The 18,918-nt window shown below is 39.5% G+C and overlaps 1 protein-coding gene across 2 annotated transcripts in view; it reads left to right on the forward strand.

The window, feature by feature from the left end:
* The first annotated feature begins 12,572 nt into the window (after positions 1-12,572).
* UGGT2 (UDP-glucose glycoprotein glucosyltransferase 2) overlaps positions 12,573-18,918 on the forward strand; it is an 84,239-nt gene continuing 77,893 nt past the window's right edge. For both annotated transcript variants that reach the window (XM_082047807.1, XM_082047808.1), the window contains exons 1-2: positions 12,573-12,793; positions 14,161-14,243. In XM_082047807.1, the coding sequence (XP_081903933.1) occupies positions 12,648-12,793; positions 14,161-14,243 (229 nt within the window). In that variant the 5' untranslated portion in view covers positions 12,573-12,647. The remainder of the gene's footprint in view (positions 12,794-14,160; positions 14,244-18,918) is intronic.

Raw genomic sequence — 18,918 nt, forward strand, 5'->3', positions numbered from 1 at the left:
ACCCACAACACATCCAACCACCACCCAGTTCTTCCCAGTTGCACACAGATTGTGCAGTTACACCCCAAGTTATACTTACTGTGGCCCTAGTTGGAAGAAGAGTTGGGGTCTCCAGACTGAACCCAAGTCCCACGATAGTCAGTGGAGGCTAAGTATCCCTGCGTAGAGACGTAGCATTTTCATTTGGTAGCATTTAATGTTCTCTTTATAAAGGTCCACATTACTGTGCAAGGCCCTGTGAGATTAAGCTTTAATAAAAATCAGTTAAATTCCTTAGAAGTCAATGGCTGTAACTCACTAGCAACAACAAAGTGATTATAAAGATCATTTTGAACATGGTTGTCTTTCAATTGATTTAATGGGAACACAACTGGGTTCGAAGCGAAGCCCTAAAAATTGCAAACACTGTTCAATTCCAACATTTCCCCTTCCAAATATAGCTTACCTTTAAATCTCCAATGAGAGTTTAACTACAAAGAAAATCCAAAGTCAGTCGACAAGCTAGTTTTGAGATACTTTTACAAAATGAATGTAGTTTCTGTAGATTTCTGATTTTTAGAAATTACAAGATTCAGGATTCTCTTATTTCTAACACAATGATTCTACAAGATCCTGTGTTGTGAGCATATAGCCCAGAGTTCAAGTACTCACATAAAATAATCCTGAAATAACCTGTTCCCTTTAATAATCTCAGGCAGCACACCTTCACCTTGTAAAATACATGTGCCAGGTCTACTGTCATGTCTACCAGAGATGTGCTGACATGAAAACGTGCACACATTTTTATTTTTGTTAATATGCCCCTTCCCCAAGTCATTCTGAGGTAACACACAACACATTTTCCAAGTTTCTAGAAATAAAAATTGTCACACTTACAATTTATTTTAAAGGTCAATACAATATTTGCTAGTCTGAAGCAACGGGCATGTGAAACAGTCTCAGTGCCAACATCAAGGTTTGTAGAAAAAGCATGAGTAAGCAAATGATATTATGAAGCAAAGGTGCAAAAGTATAATTTTGTTTAGCAATTACCTGTCTGACAAGGTTAAAATCTAATAGATCTGTTAATGTAAAATTAAAGTGACACCTACCTCACACTGGTTTCTTTAAATTATTTATCACTGCTTGTAGCCAGTTGAGATTTCCAATAAACCAATTTTTCGGTGTGCACCAAGTCCCAGGTGTCTCTCTTGTCGCAAGGATACAAATTGTTAAATTAATAAACTCATGCTAACTTCAGTCATCTCTCTGGGATGAATTTGTTCCAAAGCTTATAGTGTAAGTGTACCTTATTTTTTGTCGTATTAAATTTTAATATGTGCACTTACTGAACCTACTGTTTCAATGGCACACTGATCACTGTATTCTTCCTTTTAAAACAATTTATGCATTATACTGTCACCAGTCCATCTTCTTGTAAAGTTGCAATTCATTAGGACACTTGTTAATTTTCACTTCTCTTGCTTGCCATTCTTTTTCTGGATGTAATAACTGTCTTAAACCTAAGACCATTTTTATTTCCCTTAATCAGAATACAGACAATATAGAAGTAATGTTTTCAGTCAGTGTCTCATATGTGTCAGTCCACATGCAGTGGCTTCTGCAACTCATTCTTCACACATTGCTGCATGTTTTCCTGAAAGGATCAGCTATATTCTGCTTTGACTATTCATAACTCCACCTGTGTAAGACACTGATCTAGGACACTGGAACATCTTAAATCGCTTTCAGCATTCTATCAATTTCTCTGTTGTTTAAAACCATATAACTAGTCATAGAGATACTACAGTTTTGTATTTTGTCTTACTGTTGTTGGGAAGAGTTTCCTGAAAAAAAGAACATTACTGAAAACTTTGAGCTAGATTTTTTAGATCAATGCCAAAACTAGACACTTATAGGTATATCTCCTTTCTACCACATAACTTGGTCATCTTTCATTCTTGCACCATTGCAGCCAGTCCCTGGATTCCCTGTCTGTATCTGTGCCAGCAAATGAACCACCACCTGGGATCATTCCTGGGCTTTGCAGCGTGGACATCTAGCAGAATAAATCATGAGAAAATGCTGTAACCAGGTTTTGGCATGTGCTGACCAGCGCTCTACAAAACAACTCCTGGACATAGTCTGGGAGCCAAATCATTCCAGAAATCACTTCCAACCAGCAGTCAGTCACAGAGATTACAGCTTCAATGTAGGTCACACCACGTCGTGCCATTTGACCTCAATATCTGAGAAAGTTCCTGAACATGTTTAATTTACTAACGTAGACGTCACTGAACATTTGCAGTTTAACTTAAGGAGGAAAAATTTGTGTTCTTTCTTGCCTTTTGTACTGTGGCATAACCAAGTTACATTACAAAACTCAGGCTGAAGTTACAGTATGTTAGCTAGCAAAGAAAATCTCTGGCATGTAGGGCCACATACCCAGCTCACCAGAGTCCACTGCCTAGACAACAGGGTGGCACTAGTGACAAGCAATGGCAAGCCTTGCTCGTATCCAGCTATAAACAGAATTCCAAGGAGGACACAAGGCATGACCAGTGGCTGCAAATTAGTCAAAGAGCTTCTGGCTTCTGTTGCCATTCAAAAAACATGTGCAGCTTCACAATATGGACAGGCAGAGTTGGTGAGTGGGAAGATACTTCAAATGGAGTTACAAAGTGTCCAGTTATTGCAGGCTGCAATATCAAATTACTAGTGACAAACGCTGGTCCTGCACCAAAGGGAGAAGGTTTTTGGTAATCCCAAAGAAACTAGACATAGTGCCGTTTGTGCATGCTCTCTACAATTGGAATCTGCAACATGACAACACCCCGAGGAAAGCATTTAGCAGGACAGACACACTTGGTCTCCCATTTCTGTTCTGTGCATGGAAGAGCTTAGATGTACTTACACACATTCCTTCCAGCCTTCTGAATCCTGCAATATTTATGATGCAAACTCTGGAGTGTAGAGCAGCTTTTGTGGGCTTATTACAGTTAAAATGCATGTCATCTGTATGGCCTCCACATTTATTTTTCCAGATTCAGGTACAAGCAAGAATGGTACAGACTCAGTCACTGTTGATGACATGAAGGATGCTACTGCATTTGCATAGGGTCTTCTGTTTTCCCCATAAAGAACAGTCAAACAGCACACAAGAAACTCTATTGCTTAAAAAACAAGATGTCTAAGTCAATGCCCAAGTTCCCAGATTGCAACTTCTTCCCACGAACTGACTCTGATCAGGGAGATCAACACAGAGATCTGTCTCTCCTGAAACTGGGACATGCTTCCTTCTGTCTAGCAAAAACTAACAGATATCCCTATCAGTCTTCCTCCCAAGACCCCAAAACTTATCACAGAATGTTTGGGATTGGAAGGGACCTCGAAAGATCATCTAGTCCAATCCCCCTGCCGGAGCAGGAACACCTAGATGAGGTTACACAGGAATGTGTCCAGACAGGTTTTGAATGTCTCCAAAGAAGGAGACTCCACAGCTTCCCTGGGCAGCCTGTTCCAGTGCTCTGGCACCCTCACTTACAAGAAGTTTCTTCTCATATTTAAGTGGAATCTCTTGTGTTGCAGTTTGCACTCATTACCCCTTGTCTTATCATTGGTTGTCACCAAGAAGAGCCTGGCTCCATCGTCGTGACACTCACCCTTTGTATATTTATAAACATTAATAAGGTCACCCCTCAGTCTCCTCCAAGCTAAAGAGCCCCAGCTCCCTCAGCCTTTCCTCATAAGGGAGGTGCTCCACTCCCTTAATCATCTTTGTTGCCCTATGCTGGACTCTCTCCAGCAGTTCCCTGTCCTTCTGGAACTGAGGGACCCAGAACTGGACACAATATTCCAGATGTGGTCTCACCAGGGCAGAGTAGAGGGGAAGGAGAACCTCTCTCGACCTACTAACCACTCCCCTTCTAATACACCCCAGGATGCCATTGGCCTTCCTGGCCACAAGGGCACAGTGCTGGCTCATGGTCATCCTGCTGTCCACCAGGACCCCCAGGTCCCTTTCCCCTGCTCTGCTCTCTAACAGTTTGTTCCCCAACTTATACTGGAACCTGGGCTTGTTCTTGCCCAGATGCAAGACTCTACACTTGCCCTTCTCATATAGTAACGTATAGCAGTTGCAAGACTATGTAACACTGCCACCTGGTGATATACATCACAGCAATATTTTCTTCCTCCTACCATTGCACAAAAACCTTTTGCCTCCTTTCAGGTGATCTTAACCTGCAAGTCCCCATCAAACATCACTTATCCCACCAGTACTTTATCTTGAGCACGTCTGCTTGTATCTAGAAGCTAAATTACTAAGGTTTTCAAAGTTGTTCAGGCCATACCTTGTCTTTTCCTTCAGGATGGACTTTTAGATGTGCTATGGATAGACACAGTTTAACTCAATCCAAATCCCCATCACAAATTCATATGAAGTCAAGGAACTTCAGTGTCTTCCGAGAAATAAATCTGAAGAAATATAATAAATTATCCACTAGCCCCCCTCCTTTTTCTGTTCAGTTTTTCAGCCGTTCAGGGGTGATGTGCAAGGAAAAAAAAAAAAAAAAAAGAAAAAGAAAAAAGGTCAAAAAGCAAAACCAATAAGCTCCAATGGCAATGGCAACAACAACAAAAAAATCTTCCAAGAAGTTTCTCTCTCCAAAATGGAAAAAATTATTTGTGCAGTATTTGATCTCAGGCTGTTTCATCTCTTTCACCTGATCTCTGTGGGATACAGATGGAAAAGAAAGTGTTGCAAATGGTAGATCAGGCTCAACTTCTAGCACCCCTTTCTGGCTTTCACAGCTGTCTGCAAATCTGAACCTTTCCTTTATAACTGACCTCCAACTCTTCACTGAAAAATCACAGCAAGCTCAGAACGATTATTGCTTTCTGGGTTGCCACTATTACTTACCAGACATTTCTTGGATTCATTTCAGCAATACAACCTGGAAACTTTGAATTCAAGAACAACACTTTTTTAATGTGCTGCTACAGGAGGTTTTAGAACAATCCAGCTCCTTCTGAGAAGGATTCCAAGTCTAGTTTGGGGAGTTTTCTTAACTCCTTCTTATTCACCTGTTCTATGAGCACCTAAAGGCACGTAATCAGTGAGTCTTCCCTAACATATAGCCATACAAAGATTTGATGTTGTCTTTCTGTGTATTCGTAAAATATATGAATGGTAATTTTTGTTCTCTAAATAATCCCACCAAGTTGAGTGAAATATCGGTCCTGTCAACAGTTAGAAGTTCAGTTGGACTTGTGGAAAAAGCTGAGAGGAATTCAGGTTTAATTATGAAGGGATGTAAGGTATTTCACAGCTGGGCCTGAAGTGGAGATACCCCTATTAGCCTCCAATCTGGCTGACCTACAAAAGTTACAGTGCAGAGAAGTTACTAGTACTGTGGATGCCAGGTTAGATACTCAGTCAGTTTGAAGTCTTGATTTGAGACATCTGCCTACAGCACTAATTTATCTTATGATGTCAGGTTAAAGTATGCTAGGAACTGTAATTACCATAAGAAATGGGAATTTCAACCCTATAATGGAAAATTGTGGTGGCAAACATCAAGATACAAATAGCTCCCCTAACCCTCAGCAGAAGGAAAGATCTGTTGGCCTTGCAGTCAGTCTGTGACAGACCAATGACTAGGTAAAAAATACGAGAGGGAAGAAAAATTGTTCAACACTGTGACAGGTTTGAGATGAATAAACTGTAAATTCAGAGGGAGAATTGAGGTGAAGATTGCTTGAGTGTTTGTTCAGATTAAGAATCAGCAAAAAATGAGAGGATAATTCTCCCGCTGGCAAAAATAGGAGGTCAAAATACAGGTTGGTCAAAGCAGCTTGTTTGGACAAAGGGTCTAAGGGCACCTGAAGTTGAAGTGGTTTAGTGAAGAAAAGCATGTACTTACAAACTACCAACACTGTACATTATTTTGTGGCAAAAGGAAAGCTGAAACAGAGTAAGAATTGTATCAGTAAGAGGAGACAGAAATGGCCCACAGCTGTGTTGTCCCATTGTGGCTTGTAGACCATTGATAGTAAGTGAAATATCAGAGTTTAATCTGTAAAACAATTACCAGCCCTGCATGCTCATCTGTTGCTATATGTGCAAGCATAACTGGGAATTTAACAGCCATTTAAATATTTTTAATTTATGTTTATGATAACATAACAATTCATATGCTGTAAAGCCTTTTACTTCAATACAGATGTTTTTAATATAATTATCATCCCCTCTCCCAACTGGTAAGAAATAGTAGGATACAAGTTGCTCAGAAATTGTATAATTGCATTCCTTTAATACAGTGTTTTGAGAACCCCAGGTCTATAGGAAAAATGCAGAGAAGATGGGAGCTTATGTTTTCTTTTGGAAGGACTTTTAGAAAGTCTTTTTTTGAAAAGTTTGCTGAGGCCTCTAGCAGGCAGGATCATCTCATTTTTCATTATTAGGAACAACAGAGTAGACCTATCATTTAATCTTAATCCTTTCAGGAGGCCTAAGTGTGCCACCCTAATATAATATAGTAAATTGTTTTATGATAACTGTCAAGAGATAGTAACCAAATTATAGTACGAAAGCAGTTTAACAAATGTGAATAACTGGTACAGCCACCATATGTCTGATTTAACTTCAGTTATTCTAGGAAGTCATGATGAAGGAATAATGGAAAACAGAAATAAGGCCAAGTTTTCCAGGCAGAAACCTAACTTTATTGCAAACTAACAAATAAACAATTTTCCCTTAGTTTAAGATATTGGTTGTATGTGATTACCATATATGTATGTCTGTGTATAACCCGAGAAGTTAGCCAAATAGCTACCTAAATGCATGACCATTATATTTTATTGACAAAGATATGCAAAGGAGTGTATATCAAGATAACATACATCTAGCATGAATCCTGCTACCTTGTTTTCCATCCTGCATCTTCAGTGTCCCATAGCCCAGAACTGCACATCGCTGCAGCACTAGGGAGGGGTGAAAAAGCCTGCGCAGCACATCTCACCAGCTCTTCTTCCCTCACCAGTGCCATAAGCCTGAACGGCTGCGAATCCTTCTACCAGAAGATACCACTAGCAGAAGCTAGTGCATTAGGGGTTAAACAATTTGCATTTCCTTAATAACACTTCATTTTTGCCCTCAAAGTTTATCTACATTAAAATATTCTAAATGTAGTGTGTTTCTGTAAGTCTAATTATATGCGGTATGTGAAAACATATTTGATAATCACGCCGCTAATTATGTGCAATCACTTCAATACACAGGTGCACAGCTCCAGAAATATGCATATTTGAATCTCTTCATATACAGATACAGAACACAACTTCGCAGTTACTAAGTGTTCAGTGACCTGTTATTTCTCTGGGACTGTGTACCTGCTTGGATTTCAGAATGGCTACTGCCATCAGAACCAGAGAAACGCACTACACTACTACAAACCTAGAAATTAATTTATATGTGTATCTTCCAGTGCTAAGAAAAACGTAATTCCTGGCTTTTCCATGGTTTATGAACATTTTAAAGCACACATTTTATAATTTATTGGCAGATAAACCATACTGACTTCAGGGACAAGGGAATCAATTTTTAATTTTCTTCTGGAAGCTTTAATTCTCACAATGTTCCTTTAGTATATATTTGCCTGGAATAACATATATATGCACATGTGAATGTGTCTCTTCCAGTTTGGATTAAACTTAAGGGACCTTCTTAATGGTTTAATAATAGAAGGTAATAAAAGACTTAAGCAATAAATCCATTTTCATTATATGTGTAATAGCTTGTGGCTGCACTTTTTGCTTCTTTTTCATTTATGTGTAACTGTTATTTTTTACATTGATTTTTAAAGCTGTCTGCACAATGAATTGTAATTAGCTTTTTGTATAAATCAAAAATTGAAATTTTTATATACTTAGATTAACTGAAAAGGACATAAAATATTAATGTGCATCATTCAAAAGTAATACTTCTATGTTCCCTCTGAAGATATTCAGCATAAATTATTGTAAGGAATAGCTTTAGATGACTTGTCCATAAGCAGTATTTTTCACATCTGGGGAGTGAGCTGAAATGAGCCCTGGAAGGCAAGAAACTTATCTGCTCATTAGCTACTAACATTACCAAAATGATGGACGAATGAGAAGGGACATAGCAAAATCTAAAAAGCAGCACTGAAATTTTTTCCACTGGAAACAAACCCATTTTTTTTCACACACTTAGGCAGCATGGTTTGATCTGTTTTGCGTTAGCTACACAAAGCTTTAATTAAAATAAACTACACTTAAGAATCACAAAATAGCTGCTACAGAAATTACATATGTCAGCCACCATAACAGGGCTCAATTCTAGGTTTCCACTGAATCAATAAGCCAAAAAGAGACACCATCCTATTGGCACAGCAGAGCAGTGGCACTGCTTATGAACTTGAGCTGCTGTATCCAAATGGAGTCGCAGTCCCCATTATGGCCACATTTCACTGTTCTCCACTACACAGCACAAGCATGCCCAGAGATTTGTAAGAAGTGTGTTGGCATGGCTCAGGAAGTATATTCTTGACATTTCTGAGCTGGGTCATTTTAAGTAAGATGCTGGAACTTCTATGCTTATTTTGCAAAGCAAAATGTTGCTTCAGTTTCTTTTATTTTTTAAAAAAGTTGAAAAGATACGCATATTGGAAGAGAGTCACTTGCTGTCACTGCAGCCACGTGTAGGCAATAGTGAAGTAGCATAAATTCTGATTGCCACTGAACAGCTTACATGAGTTGTTGAACCCAAGCTTATGGTATTTCTGCATCAATTTTTCTTTCACTTGCTCGTCCCTGTAAATTAAAACGAAGAGCTAACAGACTATAAAATATATTTTTGCATTGTTTATTACATTATACCACTACATTGAGACATGCTAATCAAATAACTCACATTGGTCTTTATTTTCAATTTAATGGACAAAAAGCAATGCAGTATGGCATCCTTAATCTGTTCAGGGAAACACCTCAAATGCCTGACATAAGAGTGACACCGACAGTTTCTGAAGAAATCAGCCTCTAATCTCACAGCAAGATAAAAAGATGCTAGCAGTTACTGCACAGGAGACTGTCAATTAATAACAGATAACAGGTAAATCTTTTGACTGGTTTTTGACATTTACATTACCTCCAAGTTAGGGAGAAAGGGGGCCTTCCAGCTTGAAAATTGTCTTCAATCTGTTAAAAAATAAAGTTTTCTTTTCAGCTAACTGAATGCACTGATGAAGCTCAACTTATTTGCACTTACAGCTACTGTTTCTATTAAATAGACGTAGCTCACTGTGACTTACACTGTAAAACATTTGCATCTTACTGAGAAGCGTTCATTAATCATTTCTTCTATTCACACTGAAACAGCTATGATAATCAATTCTTATTTGTACAGCTGTGGTATGAATAATTTTAAAATTTTGCTACAATTGTTTTTCTGTTCTGCTGAAAAATGGTTTCAGAGAACTAAGGGGTTTTCTCACTAATCTATGGCATGCACACACAAGAATAGCCAAGTGTTATTTGGAATACTTAATTACATAAAATTCTGTTGTAGGAATGAAGATTAAGTCTGCTCTCTATCTTCTTGGTTTGCACACTTCTTAAAAGATTAAAATATGCTTTTGTCCAAATATAAAGAAATAGATTTTGTAGAAGTGTGTATTGGCTCTTTGCAGCTATAACGTAGCTAAGGTACCAAAGCAAAGGGAAGATGGAAGGACATGCAAAATGTTTTATAAGGAAGACAACGTTCTGTTACAGCACTGCATTTCTTTTTGAGGAGCAACCAGAAGTGCATCTTAAGCAACAAATCAGGTTGCTCAGAAGGGTTGTGCATGTGCCAGTCTTGGATTTTTCAAGACCTGACTGGACCTCAGAACTGACACTGCTCTGATCAGGAGGTTGGGCTACAGATGTCCTGAGGTCCCTTCCAACTTCATTTAGCCTGTCTATGATCCTAAAATTTAGGCATCTAATAAAACAATCCTAAATGGAAGAGAAACATCTCGGCAGAGACATTCTTTTTGTATAATGGAGATATCTGAATTTAAGCAGAAAGGATCTTCCCTCAGAAGAAAAACTGGACCAAGTATTTTCTGTAGTTCACCACAGACTAATTATCTCATCATCGATTCAGACCTACCATTTTATCTTGCCACTGAATTCAAAGCTAGCTGTATTTGCATAGCCAGTGCCAACAAATTTTATTTATCTTTTGGATGGTAAATCATACATTGTCACAGCTCAAGATGAAACAAGTACAAGCTATTCACATTTAAGCAACAATAGGAGCTTCTTCAATATCAATATAAAACAAAATGTACCAGCAACTTTATATAGAAAAGCAATTGATAGATTAGGATAAGGTAGATGCATCAATCATCACAAATACATAGCATTGTACAGAGTTACGAAAAATGCTTGGTAAATCTATATACACGAGGAACACGCTTACTAAATTTCAGTTTGGTTGTAGAAACAGCAAAAAACAACTTGTTAGTAACTCCTTTAACCATAGAAGGATTGTTGGGTTTGGGGCTTTTTTTGATAGATGGTCAACATAAGACAGCTATAGCCTATTCTGTGCAGAACAAGTGTAGACTGAGTTCTACTAAGTCTATCAAACGCATTTTGAAATTTGCTAGGGAGTGGTGGAAAAGTCTTATCAGTTCATCATGTGTTTTTACCTTGTATGGATGCAAGAGTTTGGCTACATACATGGGTTATTAGCACAGAAACACAAGGGGCTCAATCTTAGTCAACCATACAGCGGTCTGCCCATGCCATCCCTATTAGCAGCAGCAGCTTCTGAACCATCAATATGAAAGGAAGCTGCTTATACAGGATCTCCCAGCCTTTCTCCACATAAAAGATGCTGAATTTTGTTCTTTCTGATGGCCTTGCACATGAACCAAGAAAAATACTCCTGTGATTTTCGTCATTTCTACAGAGGTATATGAAGGCTGCACTACCAGTCTCAGGTAGGGTTAACTTAAATCAACTGATGTACACTAAAGTTGGTATCACTGATGTATCACCTGAAAATTATCTGAGGTCTTATAACACCACAAGTTTGTGAGAATAGGTCCAAAAAAGGTCAAACACAAAGGCCTCAGACCAAAATTACATACAAACAACTCTCAGGGCCATCTTTATCATACTTTCAGATGATAAATGCAAAGCAGCATGTTAAGTACACACATTTTCTTTTGGCAGAGTTTCTGCACCACAGTTTGAGAACACCTGCCAAATAGATTCCTTTTGCTTGTACATATGGTGTTATATTGACCAGCCCTGAGCACTGACAAACCAAACTACACAATCCACAGCCTTGTACCTAGACTAGTGCCCTAACTGTCTCCTACCATCCACACAGCAACTTTTAACAGTCAGGAGATGATTGTGAGCAAAATAAATTAAGATGTGTGCAGGCTGAAACATTCTAGGTTTCAGCTTCAAGTTCCATAAGTCACGTTATAGAAAAGGAAATATCCATTGTTTTTAATACAGCTATAGAATTCTTTCTCCAATAAACAACTACTCAGAGCTGCCCTGTATTCACATCCCACAGTACTGCTCCAGAAGTACCCACACCACCCTCTTTTAGCTCTGCTATACAACTGGGGAAAAAAAAAAAAAAGAAAAAAAAAGCATACCAGCTGTATTGAGGAAGTGGAATTAACTGCCAAGATTTCAAAAACACATAAAAAATTAATTAGGGACCACAAGCCTTAAAATTTTAAGGTAAGTTCGGAGGAAGGTATAGGCATGGTTCCAGTGAAGCTTATATTGAGGAAAAAAATATCAACAGGAAACAGAACACATCTCAAAACAGAAATTGACTTAGAAAACTTCCAGTTTGAGAATGAAGGGGGAATTGAGTACTCCCACCTTCCAGCAGACACTATATATTAATATATGTACCCGGTACGATGCTCCTCACACTTAGCAAGATCCTAGCTGTTCTGAGACTGGTGAAGGCCGAAGGAGAACCACCATTTAGGAGCAAGCACGGACAGATGCACTGGTGAGCTTGGGGTGGCCTGGGAAGGCAGCTGCTGTCCCGGCTGCGGGACAGCACCGCCCGGTCTCCCCTCAGCTGCTGACGGACGCGGGAACCGGCCAGGCGCACCGAGCGGAGCACACCGCCCTGAGGTAACGGCACAGCCCCGCAACTAACACCTAAACACACCCGACGTGTAACTCGCGTTTACAAAACAACCAGAAAATCAAAATATCAAAATAAAAAACAAACAACAACAAAAACCAAAACCGAAATGCCGCCAAACCAACTGTTCTCCTCTAGCAGGGCGGCGACAGGACCCACCTCAGGGAGGCGGCGCTAACGCCGCTCCTGCGCTTGCGCGGGGGCGCGTGCCGCACCACCCCCGCTCCGCCCCCAGCGCCGCGTGTCAACGCGCGAGCCGGGAGAGCCCCGCTATTTATTCGGCGTCAGGCCCTGATTGGTCTCTGGGCTGACCAATAGCCTAAGAGCGAAGGCACAGCACAGCCAGTAGGAGCAAGGCAGAGGCTAATCTGGGCGGGGTTGGGGAAGTGCATGCCGTGACTGACGGAGCCGTGTGGGGCGGCCGCTACTGCTGTTCCTGGCGCCCCTTACCGCCCCTCGCCTCCTCATGGCCGGCTGGGCGCTGCTGCCGGCCTTCCTCGCTCTCCTGTGTGCCCCGCCGTGCTTCGGCGGCGGGGCTCCTGCCTCCTCTCAGGCCGTGACGGCCCGGCTGGCGGCGAAGTGGCCGGCGACCCCGCTGCTGCTGGAGGCGAGGTGCGTGCAGCCGCCTCCTCCTTCCCCAGCTGCCGGGCGGGGCGAGGGGGGCAGCGGCGGTGCCTCCCCGGGCTGTCTTCTGGGGGGCAGGGGCGCCTCGCTAGGGGTGTAGGAGGAGGGAGGGGCCCCGCTCTTCTCTCCGCTGAGGGAGCAGGGGGGCTGACTAAGGGGCGGCAGCGTCTCTATCTCCTTTTCCTCCTTCAGAGGGTGCGTCAAAGTGCTCCTGCGGTACAAGGCTTAGTTGTTGCCTCACTTTGTAAAACGCTATGCACAGTGCTGATAGGCTTTTTTTTCACGTTTTAACCATGTTATTTAAATTGCTTTGTGTTTAACGTACTCAGGCGTTTTGGAGGTTAGGTTGAGGAGATGCAATGGGTCAGTCTACACAGTTCTCCCCTTCCACTGAGAAGCAATCTCTTCTCCCATTAGCTTACTTTTCACTCATGAATTAAATTATGGATAAAGCTATTAATGAAGATGTGAAGCTGCAGGAGTAAAATGCCTTTTTTTTTTTCCCTGAATTTACCATTAACTTTTGATCATAATTTCAAAATATGAAGTAACACTGTTTTCTAGTATTACATGTTTGTGGCTCCCCTGCCAGTTTGTTTGGTTTAAAAATATTTGTTTTGTTTTTAAACTTTATTTGCTGCCATTTGGAGAACTCCCATGACAGGGAGAATTGCAAACTTCTGTAATCAAAGGAGTGGCAAACTTCCAAAGTAAAGATTAGAAAACAATACACTCATGCTAGCAAGTAGATTTTTTGGCAGACATAAGGCATGGGTGGAAAGCAATTGATGTTCCCTTAAAAAAAAACCCACTAGTGTTAGCAGTAAATAGAAGAATGGTATCTGGAATAAAGCAAACCTTACTTTTATGCTTTGAAAGATTAACCTATCTTTGAAAGTATTCCAGAGATTGGGGACCTTCCTTGCGTAGCAAAGTAGACATTGTTATTGATGGAAGTCTGTAATTTAATTAAAAACTATAACCTGTCAGAGTGTATGTTCTTATTTGTGTATTTAGCAACTACTAAATAAAATTCATGTGCCAAATTGATTTTACTTATAACTGTGTATGTGGAAAAATAAAGCAAAAAACCTGTTTATTTCTGTATTAGAGAACAGTTTTGCTTTACAGCTTTGATTTTCCAGTTCAGATTGGTAGTATTTTGTTTAAAATTTCTTTTAACCAAAATATACCATTGTTCAATGTTTTATGCTACATACATGTCAGACGGTCATTGTGTGCTTAACTCTTCGTTGTTGCTGGGTATTTTTTATTTTAAACGACTGATGATTTTTACTGTTGTACATCTTTGGACAAAGTCAACCCACGGACAATTCATTTTTATTTTTAAACAGTGAATTTATTGCAGAAGATGGTAATGAGAAGTTTTGGCAGTTCTTGGAAACTGTACGAGAATTAACAGTTTATAAGCAAGGAGGTAAGTTAAAAAAACATGCTAGTTTTAATATATTATCTTGCACTGCATTTAACTTTTAAACATCAAGCTAACACATTAACTAGCTTCAGTCAGGTAAAGCCTAACCCTTCCATGATTGCTTATGAGGTGGTTTTATTTCAGACATTTGTAGCATATTTTCCCCTGGGAGCTCTACCTGTAGAGGAGTTCTTAAAGCAAGGAAGATGAGATGGACTGAATTGTTGTTACAGTATGGAGCAGAACTGTAAAGATTAAAGATACCTACCTTCTTACGTGACTCAGCAAATGCTTATAGAATATTCAGACTTCATGTTCTTTGCAAGATGGATGTTTCTAGGGGAGAGAATCCCACAAATAACTGAAATGTGAATACTAGCTAGAGGAAAAAATGAAAATAATTACCAAAAAATGTTTAATACTTGTAGATGGCATAGGGTGTTTTATAGCAGCAATATTGGTGTTTTAGAAAAAGTGGTGATCGCTGTCAAAATAGGATTAAAAAAAATCCTGCATGATTGAACAGAAGAATATTAAGTTGTAAGAAGTTTGGAGAGAAGAACAAAGCATAAAATCTATGCTCAGAAGATACTTAGAGCAGTTTACTAGAAACGACCATGGTAATTAAAAATTTGGAAACCTATCAGGCTTTACAAGAGGTTGGTCAGTATTAGACCTACTTGGTAGGTCAGTAGATTAACAACGTAAAAGATAAGCTTCAAGGTATGGCTATTTCAATTTGCTCTTCAGAATACTACAGCTCTGTAGGCGTGAGTGTGAGGACCTAACACTGCCACTGGAAGAGACTTTAGGTAAATCGAATGTTATGTTAATACTCAAAAGTTGAGTTGTAGAAAGTTTATGCAGGAAATGGCAGTGACATGACAGAAACGAATCCTTGTTATGTGAAAAATGCTGTATATAGGAGGAAGAACTTAAGGTACAACATGTTTCTACAATTGTGACAGATGAATACAAGTAAAAAAGAGATGGTGATGTCCATGTGGATAGGTCAGTGAGAATGTAATTTGGATGCTCAGCAATGCCCAAAGCAGCTGATAGACTAAAAAAATCACTAGGAAATTAACAGAGACCTGCATGTTAAACAATATTTTGCGGCTTACAATTACATGATGCATTTTTGTGTTGTGTAAAGCGTGACGTTCTACTTTACTGTCTCCCTGTATTTTCCTCTAATTTTATTTAGAAACAATATAGTAGAAGCAGAAGATGTACACAGAACTATTATTATAGTTGTGGGTTGTCAACTGGAGAGGTTAAAAAAAAATTGCTGGGAGCTGATGAAAACTGGAGATGGTCTGACGTCAGACGTTGTGCTGGTTTGACTGAAAATAAGTTAATTTTTTCATGTGGTTAGAAACCTTTCTTTTTCATAGCTAGCACAGTCATTTTTTGGACTTAGTTTAAGATCAAGAAGATAACACCCTGGGACAGAGTTAATGTTTTCAGTTGCTCTGGACTGAGAGCCAAGGATGTTCTGAGTGCTCTGTCCACAGGTGTGAGGCAGCTGGGAAGAGCGGCATGGATGGGGCAGGGCTTGACTGACATCCAGACTCATCAATAAGAGTATTCCATCCCATTAGTGTCATGCTTCATATTTCAGGAGGGTCAGGATCTTCTGGTGCTCTCTCTCTTCTCTTTGCTCTCAGACACCTTTTTGGGGGAGATCTGTTCGAGACTTTCCTTAGTTGGGCCTTTCACCATCCTGCTGGTTTGCAGAGGCCTCTGGTCCTGTCTGCCTTTTTCTCTCTTCTCTTCCCGGGATCGGCTTTGGGACCAGGAACCGCTGGCTGGAAGGAGTTTGTGAGGAATTGCATGGAGTGTCTTTTATATTTTATATATATATATACTTACTAGTAGTGTATTAGTATTTTGTTATTTTATTAAACCATGTTTATCTCAATCCAAGTTTCTCCCTTTCAATTCTCTTCCCTTTTTTTTCTGGGGGGGGGTGGGGGCATGAGGTGGAGGAGGGAGTGAGCGAGCGGCTACCATGGTTCTATTGCTAGCTGGTGTTGAACCATTACAAAAGTATAAACAAAATCAGAATCTCTGAGAACAGTATGCCCAGGTGGTGAATGCTGCTCAGAGTCACTCTGTCCGTGAGGACATGGAAAATGGAAGTAGGTGTAGGATTTGACCTGTGATCAGCTGCTTTTTGCATTTGTTGAGGCAGATATTGTTGACTAATGCTGTTTAAGGTCTTTGTCAATGCATAGGACAGTTGTGTGGGTTACACCCTCCACAAGGTTGTGGGTGACACAGAACTGGGAGGAGAAGTTGAGAAGCTGGAGGTTAGGGCTGCCATTAGAGGGCCATTGGGAGGCTGGATTGATAGGCCAACAGAAATGTTGGGAAGTTCATCAAAGGTATTTTAGGAACTCCCACAAATGGGCTGGGATAATCTCAGCAACAGTGCAGCCTGGGTGCTGGCTGGCAAGGAAGTGTTTTTTCAGAAACGGACCTGAGGATTCTCATCAACAGTGAGTTACACTTAATTCCTGTGCCTGCAAAGGCCAAGTACATGATAGGCTGCATTAGCAAGAGTATAGCCAACAGGTCACATATTATTAGATATTCAGCCATAGCAAATAAGGTCTACTCATGGTCTGTTTAGCTATATGTAGCAATTTAAGGGATTTGGTAGGAACAATGTATGTGGAATTTGCTAAAGCATTTAGTCTGGTGATGTATTTGATTGTGTCAACATTTTCTTTAATGACCTCTGCTAGCTATACAGGCAGTGGTCTAGATATGAGTAGCTGTGCTGCAAAAATTTCATGTTAGAAACAGCACAGTTACAAAATGCTGAAGATTGCTTTTTAAACAGGCTGCTGCTTTTATATCTCAAAAGGTTAATTTAGGAACACAGAGTAAAGGTAAGTAGCCAGTTCCCTGCCGACTAATTACAACTTGAGTGTTTACCGTCTTCACAAGTGGTTCAGTTTATATATTGAATTTTTGGCAGCCTCTTGAATACATATTTAAAAAGCCACACACAAACATATTAATAGGGAAACTATTTTATCTGAAAAAAGTGTAACAGTATATTGTATATAAACAGCAATCATGCAGATTATTTGCTGTAGTTTAGAAGACTACATATTATCACAACTAAATAAAGTAAGTATTTTTTACATACATATCAACCTCAACGATTCCAGAGGAACTAGTTTCACAAGCACAGCACTTGTATAATAATAATGCAAAAAAATTGAGCATTACCCCTCTACTGGCATCTTGTTTGAATGTCACAAGGATTTGAATGGGCAGTGATTGCTCGAACCACTGTTACCTGGCATCTTGAATTCCCTAGCTGATCTATAGATACAGATATACGCATCTATGCACTTGGAACAATCCCCATACACCTGTCCCTCAAAATAATAATCCCAGCACCCTGTGCTCTTCTGTCTAATTATGTCCCTCACATTTATTCTCCCTACCTCCTGTACCTCAGTATTTCTAATTCTCCTGTGGGCCACTGATGTATGTTCAGATGAATTTTGTGCTGCATTTGCATGGAATCTGAGGACCTGCAATGCAGACCTTTACTTACCATTTGTGACTATCCCGGTTATTTCCCTTTAATTATTTTTCATCTTTCTGCTATGTGAGATACTGCTGTCGATTGTGAATAGTAAATGCTGATGCTTAAATATGAGTCTGCTGAGCTCTCTGTTTAGTTCTTACTATAGTCAATCTCATCAATTTGGCTACAGGAGCTGCGAAAGCCATTCAGGTGACAAATTTAGGTATCTTTAGAGTGAACTAAATAGCTTTTCAGGTTTTGTTGGCTGAGAGGCTGTCACTCTCTTGGCTAGAACAGAAGTTTACAGATACATACCTTATACACATGCTTTCAGATGTCTGAAATCTGGAACTGGATCCTCGTAATATTTCATTTTTGAAATATTTTAAATCAACTTTGTTAATGAATTTAATGGCAATATGCTATCACACAGCATTTTATGATCAGAAACATCTGTTTCTCTGTGATTACCTGTAACATCCTAAAAAATTTATTATGACTTCTACTTCGTGGCACAGAGTGCAATATTAAAATGTGTCTGGAGGGCAAGTAGTTATCAAGCTTCAAGGAGAAAACACTATGTGAAAATAATTGCAAAACTAGAACCATAGTTCTGTATCTAATAAACTTTTAAAAATGTTTTTTAGTTTGGTGGATCATATAACATTTGATGTGGATTAATTCACCTTGCTGCAGCTTAAAGTACAGTTGTAGTCTGAATGAAGCCAACAGTGTTAATAAAAGTTGAAGTAGTAGGAGTGGGTGCATGATTTCATAAGTGTAACTTTGTGAATACGTTGCACAATAATTTTTGAAGACATATGACAAGTTATCTCTTTTTTCTTTCACTTTACTCATTATCATTGTCTCAATCATCTTCCACAGCAAAAATGTCAGCTGTTTTATATACAGCAGTGAAAGCACAGCTGGAATTTGTAAGTCAAAGAATTGAAAGACTTGTGGTAAAAATATTTTGGTGAGGTGGTATCTTTAGAATTGTATATTTAATGTTCAATAGGATGTGTTCAATAGGATGTTACTTGGGGCTGAGTGGGGGGCAGAAATTTCAGATGGAATTTTTATTTTTGTGGAGATAATTTGAAGAACATGTGAAGCTAAGTTTAT

The sequence above is a fragment of the Streptopelia decaocto genome, assembly GCF_964273445.1.
Source record: "Streptopelia decaocto genome assembly, chromosome: 1".
NCBI lineage: Eukaryota > Metazoa > Chordata > Aves > Columbiformes > Columbidae > Streptopelia > Streptopelia decaocto.